The 19,520-nt window shown below is 42.5% G+C and overlaps 1 protein-coding gene across 3 annotated transcripts in view; it reads right to left on the bottom strand.

Moving 5' to 3' along the window:
* Positions 1-19,520, bottom strand: part of ccdc142 (coiled-coil domain containing 142) — a 158,660-nt gene that overhangs the window by 13,374 nt on the left and 125,766 nt on the right. For 2 of the 3 annotated variants that reach the window (XM_060828724.1, XM_060828706.1), the window contains 2 exons: positions 16,552-16,701; positions 720-834 (listed from right to left, as the gene is read on the bottom strand). In XM_060828724.1, coding sequence (XP_060684707.1) covers positions 720-834; positions 16,552-16,701 — 265 coding nt within the window. The remainder of the gene's footprint in view (positions 1-719; positions 835-16,551; positions 16,702-19,520) is intronic. The other variant, XM_060828716.1, reaches the window with a different exon arrangement.

Below are 19,520 nucleotides of genomic sequence, written 5' to 3' on the forward strand. Positions count from 1 at the left end.
TGAAATGCTAATACAAATGAGAAAACCACAGCAAAAATCAGTTATGACTAGATATGATTGTGCTATCTAAATTACATTTTGTTTTATAAAAAGATTTAATAATTAGGCAAATGAAATAACAACAATGAGAGGATACTAACGCTTTCTGAGTGTTGCAAGATAGCTGCTGAGTTTGGAGCTACTCAGACATATTCCAAAGGATTAAAGCAAAACATTGGAGATGATGAAGGTGATGACATATTGGGAGAGGTTTTGGAATAGAAAAGGATAGGTGCATTGGATAAATTGTGAATTTCAATTCATCAACACCATGAAAACTTTGGTGGGCTGCCAAGAGAGTGTAAAATTGCTGCGAAAAGATATTTTGCTAATGCTGCAGCTGTGTCCTGACTGCTGTAGCCGTGCCACTGCAGTCCCTTTGTAAGAATGAACTCCAAGTTTTGCTTCTTCCTGAAAGTAATTCTTTCCCAGCTATCAAACTGCTGTTTTCCAAGCATTGAGTGCAGGTTTTCTGCTTTAAAAGTCTATATTGAAGAGAGGGACCAAGTAGAATCAGGAAATGAGATTAATTGGATTATTTAACCAAAATACTTCTGTTGTGCTGGAATGTTCTACAGCCCTATAATTTACCCGCGCAAAAAGTTATATATAAATTTAACAATGCTAATATAGGAATATTACAATTAATGTCACAAGGCATTTTGGAGAAATATACTTACTTGATCGAAAATTTACCCTCCACTGCCTTCCCACAGGCATTGTCTGTTCAAATATATCAACAGCCATTCTTTTACAGCTGGTTGAAAACAGAGTCAGCGCCTTTATTGGGAATGTCTGGAAAATGAACATAATTTGCAATGATGTTTATTTGGTGACCGCATGCCTATATGTACAATTGTTATTGTATGACATAGAGAATGCAATACCATATTGGCAAGGTAAATTGTGAACTTTAAGCACAAAAAGTTGTGTTTGTGTGTGTGTGTGTGAGAGAGAGAGAGAGAGACAGAGAGAGAGATAGGAATATAAAGGATTTCCAAGAAAAGTTTGCAGATGACACCAAAATTGGAGGGGTAGTGGACAGCGAAGAAGGTTGCCTCAGATTATAAACACCAAAATTGGAGGGGTAGTGGACAGCGAAGAAGGTTGCCTCAGATTATAACAGAATCTTGATCAAAAGGGCTGAGAAGTGGCAGATGGAGTTTAATTCAGATAAATGCAAGGTGCTGCATTTTGGGAAAGCAAATCTTAGCAGGACTTATGCACTTAATGGTAAGGTCATAGGGAGTGTTGCTGAACAAAGAGACCTTGGAGTGCAGGTTCATAGCTCCTTGAAAGTGGAGTCGCAGGTAGATAGGATAATGAAGAAGGCGTTTGGTATGCTTTCCTTTATTGGTCAGAGTATTGAGTACAGGAGTTGGGAGGTCATGTTGCGACTGTACAGGACATTGGTTAGGCCACTGTTGGAATATTGCGTGCAATTCTGGTCTCCTTCCTATCGGAAAGATGTTGTGAAACTTAAAAGGGTTCAGAAAAGATTTATAAGGATGTCAGGGTTGGAGGATCTGAGCTATTGGGGGAGGCTGAACAGGCTGGGGCTGTTTTCCCTGGGGTGTCAGAGGCTGACTGGTGACGTTTTAGAGGTTTACAAAATTATGAGGGGCATGGATAGGATAAATAGGCAAACTCTTTTCCCTGGGTGAGAGAGTCCAGAACTAGAGGGCACAGGTTTAGGGTGAGAGGGGAAAGACATATAAGAGACCTAAGGGGCAACGTTTTCACGCAAAAGGTGGTACGTGTATGGAATGAGCTGCCAGAGGATATGGTGGAGACTGGTACAATTACAACATTTAAGAGGCATTTGGATGGGTATATGAGTAGGAAGGGTTTAGAAGGATATGGGCCAAGTGCTGGCAAGTGGGACTAGATTGGGTTGGGATATCTAGTTGGCATGGATGGGTTGGACCAAAAGGTCTGTTTCCATGCTGTACATCTCTATGACTATGACTCTAAATATGGACATCAACTTTGATCATTAGTAAAGGTTCTCTGAGATCAAGCAGACAAACGGAGAGAGGCCTCAGAGCCTAGAAGCAATGGAGGTTGGATATGTTCAGGGAATACTGGAAATGAAGTCTTCAATTTTTAAAATAGTTGTTTCATGGCATATTTCATGTGTTTCTGGCAAGGTCAGTATTTGCTGCCCATCCCTAATTACTCTGAAGAAGAGGTTGATGGGCTACACTCTCAAACTATTGCAGTCCATTTGATGTACCAACATCCACAAATCTGTCCAGAATTTCCAGATTTTGAACAATATAATTTGAAGTTAGGTTGCTGTGTTCACTTGCAGATACTAGTGTTGCTATAAATCTGTTGCCCTTGTCTTCTCGGAGGTAGAGATCACAAACTTTGAACATGCTATTGAAGGAAGCTTGGCAAATTGCGGCAGAACATCTTAAATTTTAGTATCCACTTATTGGTACTGAGTGCTAGTGATGGCATTAACAGATGGCTCTGTCATTTGGAATGGGATGGAGGAAAGTCTGATGAGAGAACATGGGCTGATCAGGAATGGAAATGGAGTTTTACAATATTTTGATGGAGGAAGAGATGATCTGGCAGTCCTGTTGGAGAAAATAATCAAGAAAACTAATGGAATGCTGGCTTTTATATCTAGCGATGAGGATAGGATGCAAACGTTATGTTGCAGTTACACAAAACCCTGGTTCAGCCACACTTGGAGAACTGGCAACAGTTCTGGGCCCAACACTTTACGAAAGATGCATTGGTCTTGGAGGGAGTTCCACACAGGTTTACAAGAATGATTTTTGGACATCAGAGATTACGTTATGAGAGAAATTAAACAAATTTGGCCTTTTTACCTTGAATTTAGAAGTTTAAGTGATGAGCTGGTCAAAGTCTTCAAGACAATATAAGGGAAGGGCAGTGGATAAAGATAACATATTTCCCTTGTCTGGAGATTCTCGAACTCGGGGGCTGAGTCTAAAATTAGGGTTAGACTGTTCAGTAGAAATGTGAGGAAGTATTTCTACACACAAAGAATGTTAGAGGTTTGGAATCCTCTTCCACAAACAGCAGTGATGCAAGATCAGTCCTTAATTTTAAATCTGAGATAGGTAAATTTTTGTTAAGCAAGTCTTAAGGGATATGGGCCAAAGGTATATTCAGAAATTAACAACCAATTCCCATTTCTGGGTGTGATGGTAGAAAGAACACAGAATGGGAAATGCACAACAAAAGAGTACAGAAAAGCCACACACACTGACTCGATCCTGAGTTATAACAGCAACCACCAAACATAGACAAGAGAAGCAGCATTAGGACCTTGTTCAAAAGGGCTACAACACTCCCGGTCTGTGAAGAGAGGAAGAAGAACACCTCTGCAAATTCTTTGCCAAGAACAGATATCCTCGCAACTTCATCCGCAGATGCCTGACAGACAAACAATGCGACAAGGATATTCCACGACCTAACACACTTACCACTCTACCTTATATAAAAAACATCTCGGAATTGGCAGCCAGACTTCCCTGACCACTTGGATTGATGACAGCACAGAAACCGATTGGCACACTCAGAACAAAAGACCCAATACTCATCATGTGCAGGACAAACGTGGTGTACAAAATTCCATGCAATATTGCACAAAACATTATATAGGACAAGCAGGCAGACAAGTAGTGATCCGCATCCATGAACATCAACTAATCACCAAATGCCAAAACACCTGTCTCTAGTAGCTATACACACAAATGAAAAGGACCACAAATTTGATTGGGACAACACAACATTAATAGGACAAGCGAAACAGAGGACAGCCAGGGAATTCCTAGAAGTTTGGCACTCATCCACGGACTCCATCAATAAACACATTGACCTAGGCCCAATATATTGACCACTGCAACAAATAACCAGAACCAGCAACTGGAAGCAGCGGGAACAAAACCAAATAAATTCCAACTGATACAGTACAGCAGCACTTCATAGGTTGCTCCACAGGACTGAGAAGGTTACCTAGTAAAGGGACGAAATGTCTGCAAACCAAATTCCCAGCTCGGTGAACATATCCACAACAACTACAACCAGCAGCCATGTTACAAATCTTTACACAAACCTTGAACATTGCTAAATGCTGACCATGTTTTTCCTACAAAGTTTTTTGCCTATTTCAAATCTGGAGTACAGCCACTGATAGGAACAGCAACTTTCCAAAGGTCTGTCCCTCTCTGTCTCCGCCATGTTGGGAAGTGAGGCTTACAGTGGTAGGTTTTAAGTCAGCCGCTATATCACCAAGAGAAACTAAGCTTTAATAGATTTGAGAATGTTGGAGGAGGCCTACAAAGGAGCAAGCAGACATTTGTTGATCTGTTTAAACTACAAACAAAGTAAGAATGAATGGTGAAAAAAACCCTGAAGAATCATGAAAAAAAATTCATTCTCATCAGGCAGCAAAGGCATCGAGGAAGCAACATCCACTGTGTCCATCACAGATTCTGAGGTATCTTCAACACTTGATGGAAAGGGAGAACCAGGAGGTTCCAGAACAACTGGAAAGGCTGTCAAGAAGCCGGAGATGTTTTGCTTCCGCACCATTTGCGAGTTTGCAGCTATCATATAGTCCACATACACGGTTAGTACTGTTGGACCTACCCGATCTTTATACATCACTGGATCTGACCTTGGATCAACCATGCCTCTTTCCCATGCAGGGCCATTCCCACGTTCCTACACCAAACTTTGACCCCTGACGTAAAGTGTCTCTCTTCATAAGTTCATAGGATATAGAAGCAGAATTAGGCCGTTCGGCCCATCAAGTCTGCTCCGCCATTTGATCATGGCTGATGTGCCCCTCACCCCCATTTTCCTGCCTTCTCTCCATACCCTTTCAACCCATTACCAATTAAAAATCTGTCTAACTTCTCCTTAAATTTACTCACTGTCCCAGCATCCACCGCACTTTGCAGTAGCGAATTCCACAGATTCCCAACCTTTTGGGAGAAGTAATTTCTTCTCAACTTTTTAAATTTGCTACTCCTTATCCTACGATTATGACTTCTCGCCCTAGAATGTCCCACAAGAGGAACCATCTACTCCACGTCTATTTTACCCATGCCTTTTTATCATTTTGAATACTTCAATTTGATCCCCCCCTTAGTCTTTTAAATTCCACAGAGTACAGGCCTAAACTGTTCAATCTCTCTTCATTCGACAAACCCCTCATCTCTGGGATCAATCTGGTGAATTTCCTCTAAACTGCCTCCAATGCCACTACATCCTTCCTCAAATAAGGGGACCAAAACTGTGTACAATATTCCAGGTGGGGTCTCACTTGTATACATACATACAATACGTCCTTCCTTTTATATTCCATTCCTTTAGCTGTAAAAGTCAACATTCCAATTGCTTTCTTTATTATCTGCTGTACCTGCATGCTAGCTTTCTGTGACTCATGAACAAGTACATCTAAATCCTTCAGCACTGGAGCCCCCCAAAGTCTCTCTCTATTCAGATAATAGGTCACCTTCCCACTTTTTCGACCCAAGTGCATGACCTCTCACTTATCCACATTAAACTCCATCTATCACATTTTGGGCCACTCTCCTAACCTATCTATATCCAATAGTATAGTTCTTATTTCCTCATTGCAATTTACTGTCCAGCCTATTTTTGTATCGTCCGCAAACTTGGCTATAGAGCCTTCTATCTCTCTTGCTTAGTGGAATCTTGTGTCTGGTTCTGCCATTTCTGATGCCGTTTCATCCTCCCCCACCCACCAGGTCTGCGAAGATCAGATTTAGAATTAGAGTGGGGCTGGAAAAGCACAGCAGGACAGACAGCATCTGAGCAGCAGGAAAATTGATGTTTCGGGCAAAAGCCCTTCATCAGTAAGAGCAGATTGAACCAGGTGCAGAGCCTGCTCTGCTGAAGCTATCCCTGTAGTTGTGTGAGGGGTGGTCATTTCAGCAAATAGGAAACAGGACGCTTTGGTGTCAAGTGATGTTGTAGGCTGTTTCTTTAAGCCTGCCTTCAAAGTTTGGACTGCACTTTCTGCCAGACCTTTGGATGATGGATGGCATGGAGTGTCCTTATATGTTGAATACCATTTCACTTTAGAAAATACACAAATTCCTTGCTGGTAAATGTTGGCCTGTTATCTGTGACCAATACTTCCTGGGGGTCTGTGTATTGCAACAAATACATGTATCTTTTCCTATCACTGATTCTGTGTTTGACAAATGAATTCTATGTATGGCCAGCCATGTTAAGGGGGGTACACAATAACTAAGAACATTGATGCATAGTTGGTGTATAACTGAGGGTTTACCTGATCATTCCCATAAATGTGGGGGAGTTGTTGGCTTGATGGCACTCTGGACACTGCCCAATCAATTAATGCGGCTATGTCTGAATTCAATCCTGGCCATCAGACATAGTTTCTTAGAGTCATAGAGATGTACAGCATGGAAACAGACCCTTTGGTCCAACCTGTCCATGCCGACCAGATATCCCAACCCAATCTAGTCCCATATGCCAGCACCCAGCCCATATCCCTCCAAACTTTTCCTATTCATATATCCATCCAAATGCCTCTTAAGTGTTGCTATTGTACCAGCCTCCACCACATCCTCTGGCAGCTTATTCCATACACGTACCACCCTCTGCGTGAAAAAGTTGCCCCTTAGGTCTCTTTTATATCTTCCCCCTCTCACACTAAACCTATGCCCTCTAGTTCTGGACTCCCCAAACACAGGGAAAAGACTTTGCCTATTTATCCTATCCATGCCCCTCATAATTTTGTAGACCTCTATAAGGTCACCCCTCAATCTCCGATGCTCCAGGGAAAACAGCCCCAGCCTGGTCAGCCTCCCCCAATAGCTCAGATCCTCCAACCCTGACATCCTTGTAAATCTTTTCTGAACCCTTTTAAGTTTCACAACATCTTTCCGATAGGAAGGAGACCAGAATTGCATGCAATATTCCAACAGTGGCCTAACCAATGTCCTGTACAGCCACAACATGACCTCTCAACTCCTGTACTCAATACTCTGACCAATAAAGGAAAGCACCACCACCCTCTGTCTTCTATCTTTGAGCCAGTTCTGTATACAAATGGTTAGTTCTCCCTGTATTCCATGACATCTAACCTTGCTAATCAGTCTCCCATGGGGAACCTTGTCAAATGCCTTACTGAAGTCCATATAGATCACATCTACTGCTCTGCCCTCATCAATCTTCTTTGTTATTTCTTCAAAAAACTCAATCAAGTTTGTGAGACATGATTTCCCACATACAAAGCCATGTTGACTATCTTGAATCAGTCCTTGCCTTTCCAAATACATGTACATCCTGTCCCTCAGGATTCCCTCCAACAACTTGCCCACCACCGAGGTCAGGCTCACTGGTCTATAGTTCCCTGGCTTGTCCTTACCACCCTTCTTAAACAGTGGCACCACATTTGCCAAACTCCAGTCTTCGGGCACCTCACCTGTGACTATTGATGATACAAATATCTCAGCAAGAGGCCCAGAAATCACTTCTCCAGCTTCTCACAGAGTTCTCGGGTACACCTGATCAGGTCCTGGGAATTTATCCACGTTTAACCATTTCAAGACATTCTTGTCAGTATCTTCATTCTGGAAACCCTTGAACTTCATGTAATAATTCACTGACCTAAGAATAGACCCAAGCTCCAATATGGATGTGGAGCTGTGGTACCTTTGATCACCCTCATTTTACCTTCTAATGGTTATAACCCATGATGTCAATTCTGTAGCTCAAGTAGACCCATCACCAGCTTTGCATGTAAATCCTCAATGTGAGGGATTGGGTATTTGTCCATCTGCGAAATGCGGCTTACAGTTTAAAATTCTCACAAAGGCAAACCAATCTGTTAGTCTTCACAATCAGAACAAACGGTGTGGTTGATTCCGCAAACTGGACAGGTTCAATAATTCCTTCTCTTTCCAGCTTTCTGATTTCTGCCTGTATTTTTTCCATAAGGCAAATGGCACTGAGCGGGCCTTGCAAAATTGTGGAATTGCTTCTTGATCAATATGCAAGGTGGCCTTGGCTCCTTTGATAGTTCCTAGACCATCCAGAAAAAAAAAACCTCTAGGTATTTAATCAGGACTTCACTCTAATTGAAAAATGTTCAGCCGATCTCGGTGAATCTTTCTCAACCAATTTCGCCCCATCAAGTTTGGGCCCGAGCTGTTTATTACAATCGGTGGTAACTGAACCAAGTGCTTCACATAAGAGAGCAGAGCTGAAGCTGAAGCCTTAACCTGCAAAGATTTCAAGGTAAGGGTTGGAGTCCAGAGTCAAATTTGTTAAAGTCTAGTTCTGTGATCAGTGAAATAGCCGTGCCAGTATCAATCTCCAGTCTCCAGTAGAACTGGGGGACCATTTATTCAAATGTTTATTTTGATTGGTTCTAATTTTGAATGTTGCTAAGCAATTTAACTATTCCAAACCAGCCACGGGTGGACTTTCCATGGTGAATTCTCCTGAATATCAGCTGAGTTCTCTTATTTAATTTAGGTCTAGTGTGACTTTTTGCTGTCCAGACTGCATATTGGCAGCAGCTATTGCCAGGCTGGATCCTGAAGAACATTTCAACTGTTTGGCTAAGGCTTGGTTTTGTTCTTAGGTTTCTCTGTATCCTCTGTTCAAGATTTGTCCTTAGTGAGACTATGCAATTGCATTCACTCAAGTTGTGTTCCCCAGGCTCAGCTGGACTGACGAGGGTATTACTTCCATCAGAATACTCTGCAACTCAAACGCTCAACTTGCCACATTTTCCAATGACCAAGCAAGTTGTAGCACCTGTTTTGAAGGCCAGTTGAGTTGGACTTCAACTAGTAGGCATTTTTGCATGGTTACATTATTAATGCCACATACCAAATGGTCTCTCAGCATCTCATTAACGGTCACATAGCTCTGCCAATCGTCTCAGCCTTGTCAAAAATCCTGAGACAGATTTCCCTGGTTCTCGAAATGATGAATAAAACCGAAAGCACCTGAGAATGAGGGGAAGCTTGGGGGTCATAAGATGCCTAAACTAAATCCTTCATTTCTTGGAAGGGTTTAGAATCTGGTGCCTCAAGGAAAGTTAGGCTCTGAATAACTGAAATAGCTCCGGATCCACAGACTGTCAGAAGAATTACTCGTTGCTTTTCATTTGCTCCAATGTCATTTGCCAAGAAAAAAAATAAAGCATTCTTTCCACAGACTGGGCCAGTCTTCGATGGCAGGACTGAACAAGTCAAGTTTCCCAAATATCATCATGATGCCAGCAATGCTTACCCAAACTCAAAAAAACGACAATTGCGAGCAGATTCCTTCAGTCACATGCTTCTCTTTCATCACCACTGAAATAATTCCACAGAAGCCAGTGTCCTGTCACCAAGTCACCCTTTATTTACATGTGGAGAGTTCTTGACACTGGTGTAGCTCCCTCAGAGCCAAATCTCAGAGTGAACAGGATGTCTGACACTCCTGTTTATATTTTCTTTTTATTTTTTGCCCCAGCACCCATGTTGTGTGTGTGCAGTTGTGAGACACAGTGTAGGACACAAGGTGCACGGATCTTTATTCAGTTTCCACCACCAGGAAGAAAAGAAACATCCAAGTGGCCAGTGACAAGCAATGACACTCCTGTTTATATCTGTCAGCCAGGGCTCCCTGATTGGACCTGATTAACAGTCCCAATTAGGGAACTCATTCCATTAGTCCATCTGGCCAACCTCATTAAATTACTACAAAAATCGACTACATATCATTGTGCTGGTTCACTTATCTTTTTAATACTCATTCATTGCTAAACCCATTTATACTAGCTGCTCAGAAAGCTCTGTTGGAGCAGCAGCTGCACCCTGACAGGACCCTGACAAAACTTAAAAAGGCTCACAGAACTGAAAGTGGGTGAGTTGGGAGAAGAGAGCAAGAAGCAATTCGAACACTTGGTGAGTGCGCCAGAGGAAACATTGGGGTTAAGAAAATTATGGTAAAGAGTGAGAGATGTATAAAGTCGGTGTAAATATTAGCTGTGAGAAAGACAAAGTGGGTCTGCTCTACTGAGGACAAAGCCAGCAAGACACAAAGACACAGCTGGGGGAGGGTGGGCAATGTTGGAAAGATAGAGAGGACAGAGATCATATTCTGAAACTGCGGAAATGAATATTGACTCCTAGAGGCTATAAAGTGTCTAAGTGGAAAATGGGATGTTGCTCCTCCGGCCTGGTTTGAACTTCTTTGGAATACAGTAACAGGCCAAGGATGGAAAAGTTAGTATAAGACTAGGGTGGTTTATTGGAATAACAAGTATCTGAAGGTTGAGGTCAGTCCTATGAACAGAATGGAGAAGCTCCACAAGTGGTCATCCAACCTCCCTTTAATCTCACAATTCTAAAGACTATATTGTGAGCAGCAAATACAGAATACTAAACTCCTTCAAATACATGCAAGCCCTGGGCCTCCGCCATTACCAAATTCAAGCCACCCGACGACTGGAGGAAGAACGCCTCATCTTCCGTTTTGGGACCCTTCAACCACATGGCATCAACATCGACTTCACTAGTTTCCAAATCTCATCGCAGGCCCAACCCTCCAACTCGGCACTGCCTTGTTGACCTGTGTCACCTGTCCACCTTCCTTCCGACCTATCCGCTCCACCCTACCCACGAACTTATCACAATCATCTCCGACCTGCATCCACCTATTGTCTTCCCAGCTACCTTTCCCCCCAGCTCCACCCTCACCCTCCTATTTGTCTCTCTGCCCCCTTTGCCCCACCTCCTCCTTTCCTGATGAAGTGCTTATGCCCAAAACATCATCTCCCCTGCTCCTCGGATGCTGCCTGACCTACTGTGCTTTTCCAACTCCACACTTTTCGACTTCTAAACTGAAAGAAGTACAAGTAAAATGATGTTTCACCTGGAAGATGTGAATGGGGCTTTGGAAAGTGACTGAATGGGCAAATGTTACAGCTTCTGTGATTGCATGCGAAGATACCGAGGGCAAGTGAAGAACTGAGAGGACCAATGGAAGAGTGGGCCAGGGTGTCACGAGGGGTAACATTCCCAGTAGAATGCAATAGTGGAAGGGAGGCAGACCATGTGTTTGGTGATGGTATCCTGCTGAACATGGCGGAAATTGTGAAAGATGATCCTTTGATCTTCTGGGGTAGAAACTGAATAAAAGGGGAATTCTATTGTCCTGGGAAGGAGGGGAAGTAGTGAGGGCAGAAAGGTAAGAGATGGCTTGGATACGGTTGAAGGCCCTGTCAACCACAATGCGTGAGGAGATTCCTCAGTTGAGAAAAAAAGAGACATGTCAGAAACACTCTGCTAGAAGGTGGCATCATTGGAACTGACGCAGAAGAGACAAAGGAATGGGGAAATGGAATGGAAGCTTCGCAGGAGGTAGGTTATGAGGAGTTGTAGTCAAAGTAACTGTGGGAGTCGGTGGGTTTGCAGTATTGGTGGACAGCTTGCCCTCAGAAATGGAAACAGTGAAGTCATGGAAGGAAAGGAAAGAGTCTGAGAAGGACCACTTGAAGGTGAGAGTTTGGAACCTGGAAGAAAAATTGATTAACTTCTTTTTCCAATTTTGGATGAGAGTAGTAAGCAGCACAAATGACATCATCGATGTATCGGAAAAAGGGTTATGGTGGGTGAGTTGTATGAAGAGAGACTAGATAATGCATAATGGAGTTTGTATCAACACCACTTTGACTCAAAAATGATAGTACAATTAGCTAAGTGAAACTGATAATTAATACTAGAAGTTAGATTTTTAATAATGAATCATACAGATTCAACAGTTAATGAATATTTCTTAGCTCCTTGCTCAAACCAAATAAATAAAGACATCATTTAATGGAACAGAACATCGACCCAGAACATCCTCAATGTATATTCAGGAGAAAGTGAGGACTGCAGATGGTGGAGAGTCAGAGTCAAAAAGTATGGCAATGGAAAAGCACAGCAGGTTAGGCAGCAGGAGAGTCGATGTTTCGGGCATATGATCTTCATTAGGAATTCCTGATGCTGCCTGACCTGCTGTACTTTTCCAGCATTACACTCAATGTATATTCAGGAATGCAATCTATAACTGGTGGAGTATAGATCAGCGCAGGGTTAATATTATTTGCAATTATTTCTATTGCTAACTCATAAAAATAAAATGGGCAGGACAGTGGCTCAGTGGTTAGCACTGCTGCTCTTAGCATCAGGGACCTTAGATTTCACCCTTGGGTGACTATTCGTGTGGAGTTTGCACATTCTCCCTGTGTCTGTGTGGGTTTCCTCCGCGTACTCCAGTTTCCTCCCACAGTCCAAAGATGTGCAGGTTAGGTGGACTGGCCGTGCTAAATTGTTCAGGAATGTGCAGTCTAGGTGAATCAGCCATGGGAAACGCAAGATGACAGGGATGGGAATGGGGGGGGATGCGGGAATGCAGTTCAGAGGGTCAGTGTAGACTCAATGGGCCAAATGGCCTGCTTCCAGACTCTGGGGATTCTATGTAATCTCCTTTTAAACCTAAGGAAATCTAAGTGTCTAGGATGAAATTCTTTAGTGATTTTAAGTGTTATTTTCACACAGGCAAGAATTAGGCAGCTGTTTCCATTTTAACCTTGCCCAGGTAAACTTTGGATAATCTACTCAACTATCCACCATCATTAACACACTAGTTTATTAAAATCATTGGAGGAATTTTAAACTTCCCCTAAAAAAAATGGTGGTTTGGGTCAGGTAGTAAGTTAAAATGTTAAAGATCTGAATCTGAATCCCAGTCTACCCAAAACTGGCTCAAAAGGTACTGGGAAAGTGGCTAGTAACAAACCAGGAGTTACTAATAACAATTTAATTAGTAATAGCGGCTGAGATCCTACTGGACTAATGACGCTCTCACCAATAGAGAAATAGTCGTGATTCCCATCAGTTTGAAGTGTTCCTTTTAGCACATAAGTCTACAGCATGGAAACAGACCCTTTGGCACAATCGATCTATGCTGCCCAGTTTTCACAATGAAATTTTTCCCAATTGCCTGCATTTGGTCCATATACCTCCATACCTATCCCATCTATGTACCTGTCTAAATGTTTCTTAAATAACAAAATGGTACACTCATTTCCACTACTATCTGTTGTAGCCCATTCCAGACACTCACCAATCTATGTGTGGACGGAATTGCCACTCTGGAGCCTTTTGTATCAGTCCCCTCTTAGCTTAAACCTCTGCCCTATAGTTTTAGCCTTCCCTATTAAGGGGAAAAGCTGTTGGTTATCTACCTTATCTATGCCTCTCATGATTTTATAAACCTCTATAAGGTCATCCCTTAGTCTCCTATGCTGCATGGAAAAAGTCCCAGCCTACCCAACCTCTCCTTATACGTCAAATGTTTAGTCACTATCAAGTAACTATGGTAATTCAGGTCCATGGAGGCAGTAATCTCACCCGAGAATTGCTAGAATCTGACTGGGCAATCAAGGCTCTAAGTGCTGTCAGCAAAAGTAAGGGTGTGGCAGACATTGGTAATGCATCCACAATTGGCCAGGATCTATGAGAGACCGGTGAAGGCAAGACAGGCACTGTGAGATAGTGGCCGATAGTGGTTGTATGTGGGGGTGACGATGGTGGGGAGGTAGAGGTTAGGGGATTGTAATCAAGTGGGTTGGAGATGACATTAGAGTGTAGCTTCCAGAACTGCTTTCACCCTAATGCCTAGTCTTCAATCAGGCACAGAGTAAGGGATCCTCTGGAATGCCACTGACAAATCTGAAAAAATTTTCTGTGCATTCTTTGAGACTTTGGCAGGCCCACATTTCATGGCTGAGTCAATATTAAACTGCAGTGGGGATATGGATACTGAGTAACAATTGGTTCAGTAGTGAGCCAAAGTATAAGGCACTTCTGAGGCCTCATCTGGATTACTGTGTACAGTTCTGGGTGCTACATTTTAGGAAGGATGTGAATTGTTCCAGGAATGAGAAACTTCAGCTCTGGGAAAATATTGAAATTGACAGCATTCTGCTTGGAGGAAAGTAGCTTAACAGGACACCTGATAGAGGTTTCCAAAATCATGAACAGGCTAGACAGGGAGAAACTTGTGGGCGGCACAGTGGTTAGCACTGCTGCCTTACAGCGCCAGAGACCCGGGTTCAATTCCCGACTCAGGTGACTGACTGTGTGGAGTTTGCACATTCTCTCCGTGTCTGCGTGGGTTTCCTCTGGGTGCTCTGGTTTCCTCCCACAGTCCAAAGATGTGCAGGTCAGGTAAGCTAAAACAAACACTTAATGGTAAGGCCCGGGGAATGACACCTTGCAGTGGAGGTTTATGGTTCCTTGAAACTGGAGTTGCAAATAGACAGGATAGTGAAGAAAGCATTTGGTATGCTTGCCTTTATTGCTCAGAGCATTGAGTTTAGGGGTTGGGAGGTCATGTTGCAGCTGTACAGGACACTGGTTAGGCCACTATTAGAATACTGTGTGCAATTCTGGTCTCCCTGCTATAAGGATGCTGTGAAACTTGAAAGGGTTCAGAAAAGATTTACAAGAATGTTGCCAGGGTAGAAGGGTTTGAATTAGAGGGAATAAACTGGGGCTATTTTCCCTGGAGTTCGGAGGCTGAGGGGTGACCTTATTGAGATTTATAAAATCATGAGGGGCATGGATAGGATAAATGAGCAATGTATTTTCCATGGAATGGGGGAGCCCAAAACTAGAGGCACAGGTTTAAGGTGAGAGGAGAAAAATTTAAAAGGTATCTAAGAGGCAACATTTTCACACAGAGAGTTCATGTATGGAATGAGCTGCCAGAGGAAGTGGTGGAGGCTGGTAAATTACACCATTTAAAAGGCATTTGAATGGGAATATGCATAGGAATGGTTTGGAGGGATATGGGCCAAATGCTGGCAAATGGAGACTGGATTAATTTTGGATATCGGATCAGCATAGATGAGTTGAATCGAAGAGGATGTTCCATGCTGCATAGCTCTATCACCTTACGTGGTGTTATTTTATTTGCCTGCAAAGAACAGGACCTATTTATGAATAAATATCTTCTACAAAGTCCAAATGAATCAGACGGAGGCTGGCTGATTATTTTAAAATAGATTCTGGTGTGATTTTTAACACAATTAGTATTGGACAATTAGTTGTCCAATAGAAAAACTAATCTAATGTTGGACACTATGTTCTGAATTTTGCAAGCATGTCTGTTTAGAATAGTTGTCACACTACCTGCTGCAGACAGTTCAAAGGGACACATTGTTTGATAAAGTCTATCAGTCGCTGGCAGATGTAGGCTTCTACTTGACATCATATGCACACTGAAACTCATTTTTGGCTGTGACGTTTTGGCATGATGGCAACCTTCTGTTAGTGGAGAATACAATTTGCTTGAAAACTGCTGTGTAGCAATGAAGTAAAGTCTCATTGGCTTCCTTCACCTGCTGTTCAATTTTTTCTGACATTTTCCCTCTTATTTAGGAAAACTTTCAAGACTATGGGGAAGGCAGTGAAGTAACGGTAAAGTCATTAGATTAGTAATCCAAAACCCAGTCAAATGTTGTGGGATAAAGGTTTGAACGATACCATGTCAGACAGTGAAATTTGAATTCTGCGATTAAAAGCTACCTCATGTGATCATAAACTAAAAAACCCATAAAATCCCATCTGATTCATTAATGTGCTTTAGGGAAATAAATTTGTCATCCTTCCCTAGTCTGGCTTACATATGACCCAGAGCACTGTGACTGACTCTGAAATGCCCTCTGAAATCGTCTAGCAAGTCAATCACGTTAAGGACAATTGGGAATGGGCCATCAATGCTGACCTGGGCGGAAGTGAGGACTGCAGATGCTGGAAATTAGAGTCGAGAGTGTGGTGCTGGAAAAGCACTGCAGGTCAGGCAGCATCCAAGGAGCAGGAGAATTGACGTTTCAGGCAAAAAGCCCTTCATCAGGAATGAGGCTGTGAGCCGAAGGGGTGGTGGGCTCAGAGTGCGATAGATAGATTAGATAGATGTAGGTGGGGGTAATAGGTCAGAGAGGAGGGTGGAGCGGAACGGTGGGAAGGAATATGGACAGGTAGCACAGGTCGGGGCGGGGGGGGGAGGGGGTGGACCTGATGAGGGAGTTGCGGAGGGAATTATATTTACAGATATCAGATAGGGGAGGGGAGAGAAATATATCCCTGGTGGTGGTTCAGTCTGTAGGTGGCGGAAATGGCAGAGGATGATGCGATGTATATGCCGAGTGGTGGGGTGGAAGGAGAGGACCAGGAGGGGGTTCTGTCCTTGTTGCGGTAGGAGGGGTGGAGTTCGAGGATGGAGTTTTGGGAAGTTGATGAGATGGGTTGGAGGGCATCATCAATCACGTGGGAGGGGAAATTGCAGTCTTTAAAGAAGGAGGCCATCTGCTGTGGAACTGGTCCTCCTGGGAGCAGATGAATGCTGACCTTGCAAGTGGCACCCATTAATTAATTAAAATAGACAAAACAACTTAAAAGCAAGATTACTTACATTGAAGATTTCTGCAATATAGCCAAGTTCTTTCACTAATGCAGCTACTTGAGCCAGCAGCAACGTATCTTGGATTCCATGGCTCCTTATTTCCTCAAAGCACAAGTTTTCTGCAAGTTGCAACATCTTTGATGCCATAACCCTGAGAAGCTTAGTTGGAAAAGAAATGTTATAAGCAATCTCAAAACTTTTTAGGCCTTTATATTAAAACCCACACAAAAACATAAAAATATACAGTTATCAGATACACATATCTGTGCTCAGAATTGACCAAATATAAATCTGAGCCAATGTCATTTTTCATTTGTTTATTTATGCAATGTGGGTTTTGCTGATAGAGCAAAATTTATACCAGTTCCTAATTGCCTTGAACTGAGCAGTTTACTCAACAATCACAATGGCAGTTAAGAATCAACCATGTAAATGGAGTCACATATAAGTGACACTGGGTAAGGATATACCTCTCTGAAAGACATTAATAACTTTTAGTTTTTACAATAATCAACAACTGATGAGAGCTTCGTCATAACTACTGAGAGTTTCATTTCCAGACTTCACAAAACAAACTTAAATTTCACCTACTGCCATGGTAAGATTTGAATCTGTGTCCATGGAACTTAGCTTAACCACTGGATTACTAGTCCAGTGACATTACTGTAGTTTCCAGCATCTGCAGTCCTCACTTTTGCCCAGTGACATTACCACCACACCACTGTGTCCCCAATTTTGGTTGATTAAACTAAGCTGGTCTTGTTAACTTAGAGAACTATATGCTAACCAAAGAGCTGAATCTTCATAATGAGGGACTGGGTAGCCAAAACAGCACCAGAAGTCCCACTTCCATGGCTACCACCCACCATTTTCATTGGGTGCTGATGACAGTCATTCATCTGTGTTCACAAAAGCACCTGCAGGTGTTACAGCGCAGCTGCCTTCAAACAAATCTAATTTTCATGAGTGGAATGTCAAAAGCATGACTTGTTGGCTTTATACTTTATAGGAGAAGATTAAAGGCTGCTGGAGTTCTTTGCAGAAATTGTGTAATCTTGCAGATGAGTGCAGGGAACACCTTTAGAAGAGGTGGTGTGCCTTTTAGGAAAGGTCAAGTAGCAGCTGAAAATGTGTTGCTGGTTAAAGCACAGCAGGTCAGGCAGCATCCAAGGAACAGGAAATTTGACGTTTCGGGCCAGAGTCCTTCATCAGGAATTCCTGATGAAGGGCTCTGGCCCGAAACGTCGAATTTCCTGTTCCTTGGATGCTGCCTGACCTGCTGTGCTTTAACCAGCAACACATTTTCAGCTCTGATCTTCAGCATCTGCCGACCTCACTTTTTACCTGAGGTCAAGTAGCAATAAGGATTGCCAAGAGGACATGAAAAAGTGGATAAACTCATTGGAACTGTCAAGAGAAAGTCATAAAAGCAAATTATCAGAGATGAAGGTGATCTGAAATACAATCAAAGGTCTGGAGAAATGCAGCAGGTATGGCAACACCTGTGACAAAGAAACAGTCAACATTTTCTTTACTACATTAACTCATCTTCAGAACTGCAGGAACTGTCAAAGCAGTTAAATTGCCTGGTCTTTGATGGTTTGAAAAACTGCAGTTTTGCCTGTGGATATAAGCCTGAGGGCTATCATTATAGGATCTGTACTGGACTTCTGATTTCACAATCTTTCAATTTCATCGTGGGGTACTTATCAGTTCCCATTCTGATTGTCAGTCCTATGTGCAACTAAGATCATTCAAGTGGTGTTATGAAAGCAGACACTTGATTTCATAATAATTAAGATAGTTGAAAGAAGAATGGGCAATGGTTTTTCTAAAAAAATCAATTAAACATCTTTTTATAGTAATGAATACATCAACAAACACTAAAATCTAATTGTATTCATCGCAGCATGATTGCTGAGATCTGCCCAGAATGGATACTTGGTGAGTTGGCATGGTGTACTTAAGCCCAAAATTTGGTGAGGCATGCATTGGCACAGGGGCTATGAAGGACAATGGGGGCACCTAGAGGAACTTAGATTGCCGTAGGGGACATTTGGCAGGGGGGAGGCTGGCATTGAAGATGAGTGCAGGAGCATCGGATGGCATAACAAACTTACAAATCTAACTAACATGTCTAGAGGCAGATAAGTTCCCTGTCCTTGATGGCTCAAATCCCAACAACCTAACAGATAGCTGCAGAGATAGTAGGTGCATTAGTTATAATTTTCCAAAAATCATTGGATTCTGAAGAAGTACCAGAGGATTGGAAAATTGCCAATGTGATACCCTTATTCAAAAATAGGGGCAGGCAAACAGCAGGAAACTATAGGCTGATTAACCATCGCCCTTTGTTGGAAAAGCATCTGAATCAACTATTAACGAAGCAATAGCAGAAAATTTGGAAAGCATAATCCAATCAAAGAGTCAATAATGGATTCATGGAAGAGAAATTGTGTCTGACTAATTTTTTAGAGCTTTCCAGACATATGGTCTGCTTGCCTTCATTGGACAGGTATTGAGCGTAAGAGCTGGCAGGTCATGTTAAAATTGTACCAGACTTTGGTTCGGCCGCATTTAGAATACTGTATGCAGTTTTGGTCGCCACATTACCAAAAGGATGTGGACGCTTTGGAGAGGGTGCAGAGAAGGTTTACGAGGATGTTGCCTGGTATGGAAGGTGCTAGCTATGAAGAGAGGTTGAGTAGATTAGGATTGTTTTCATTAGAAAAAAAGGAGATTGAGGGGGGACCTGATTGAAGTCTACAAAATCATGAAGGGCATAGACAGGGTGGATAGAGGCAAGCTTTTTCTCAGGGTGAGGGGTTCAATAATGAAAGGTCACACGTTCAAAGTGAGAGGAGAAAAGTTTAAGGGAGATACAGGTGGAAAATAGATTTAGACAGTGGATTTGGATCGGCACAGGCTTGGAGGGCAAAACAGCCTGTTCCTGGGCTGTAAATTCTCTTTGTTCTTTC

The sequence above is a fragment of the Hemiscyllium ocellatum genome, chromosome 1 (genome assembly GCF_020745735.1).
Source record: "Hemiscyllium ocellatum isolate sHemOce1 chromosome 1, sHemOce1.pat.X.cur, whole genome shotgun sequence".
NCBI classification, from domain to species: Eukaryota; Metazoa; Chordata; class Chondrichthyes; order Orectolobiformes; family Hemiscylliidae; genus Hemiscyllium; species Hemiscyllium ocellatum.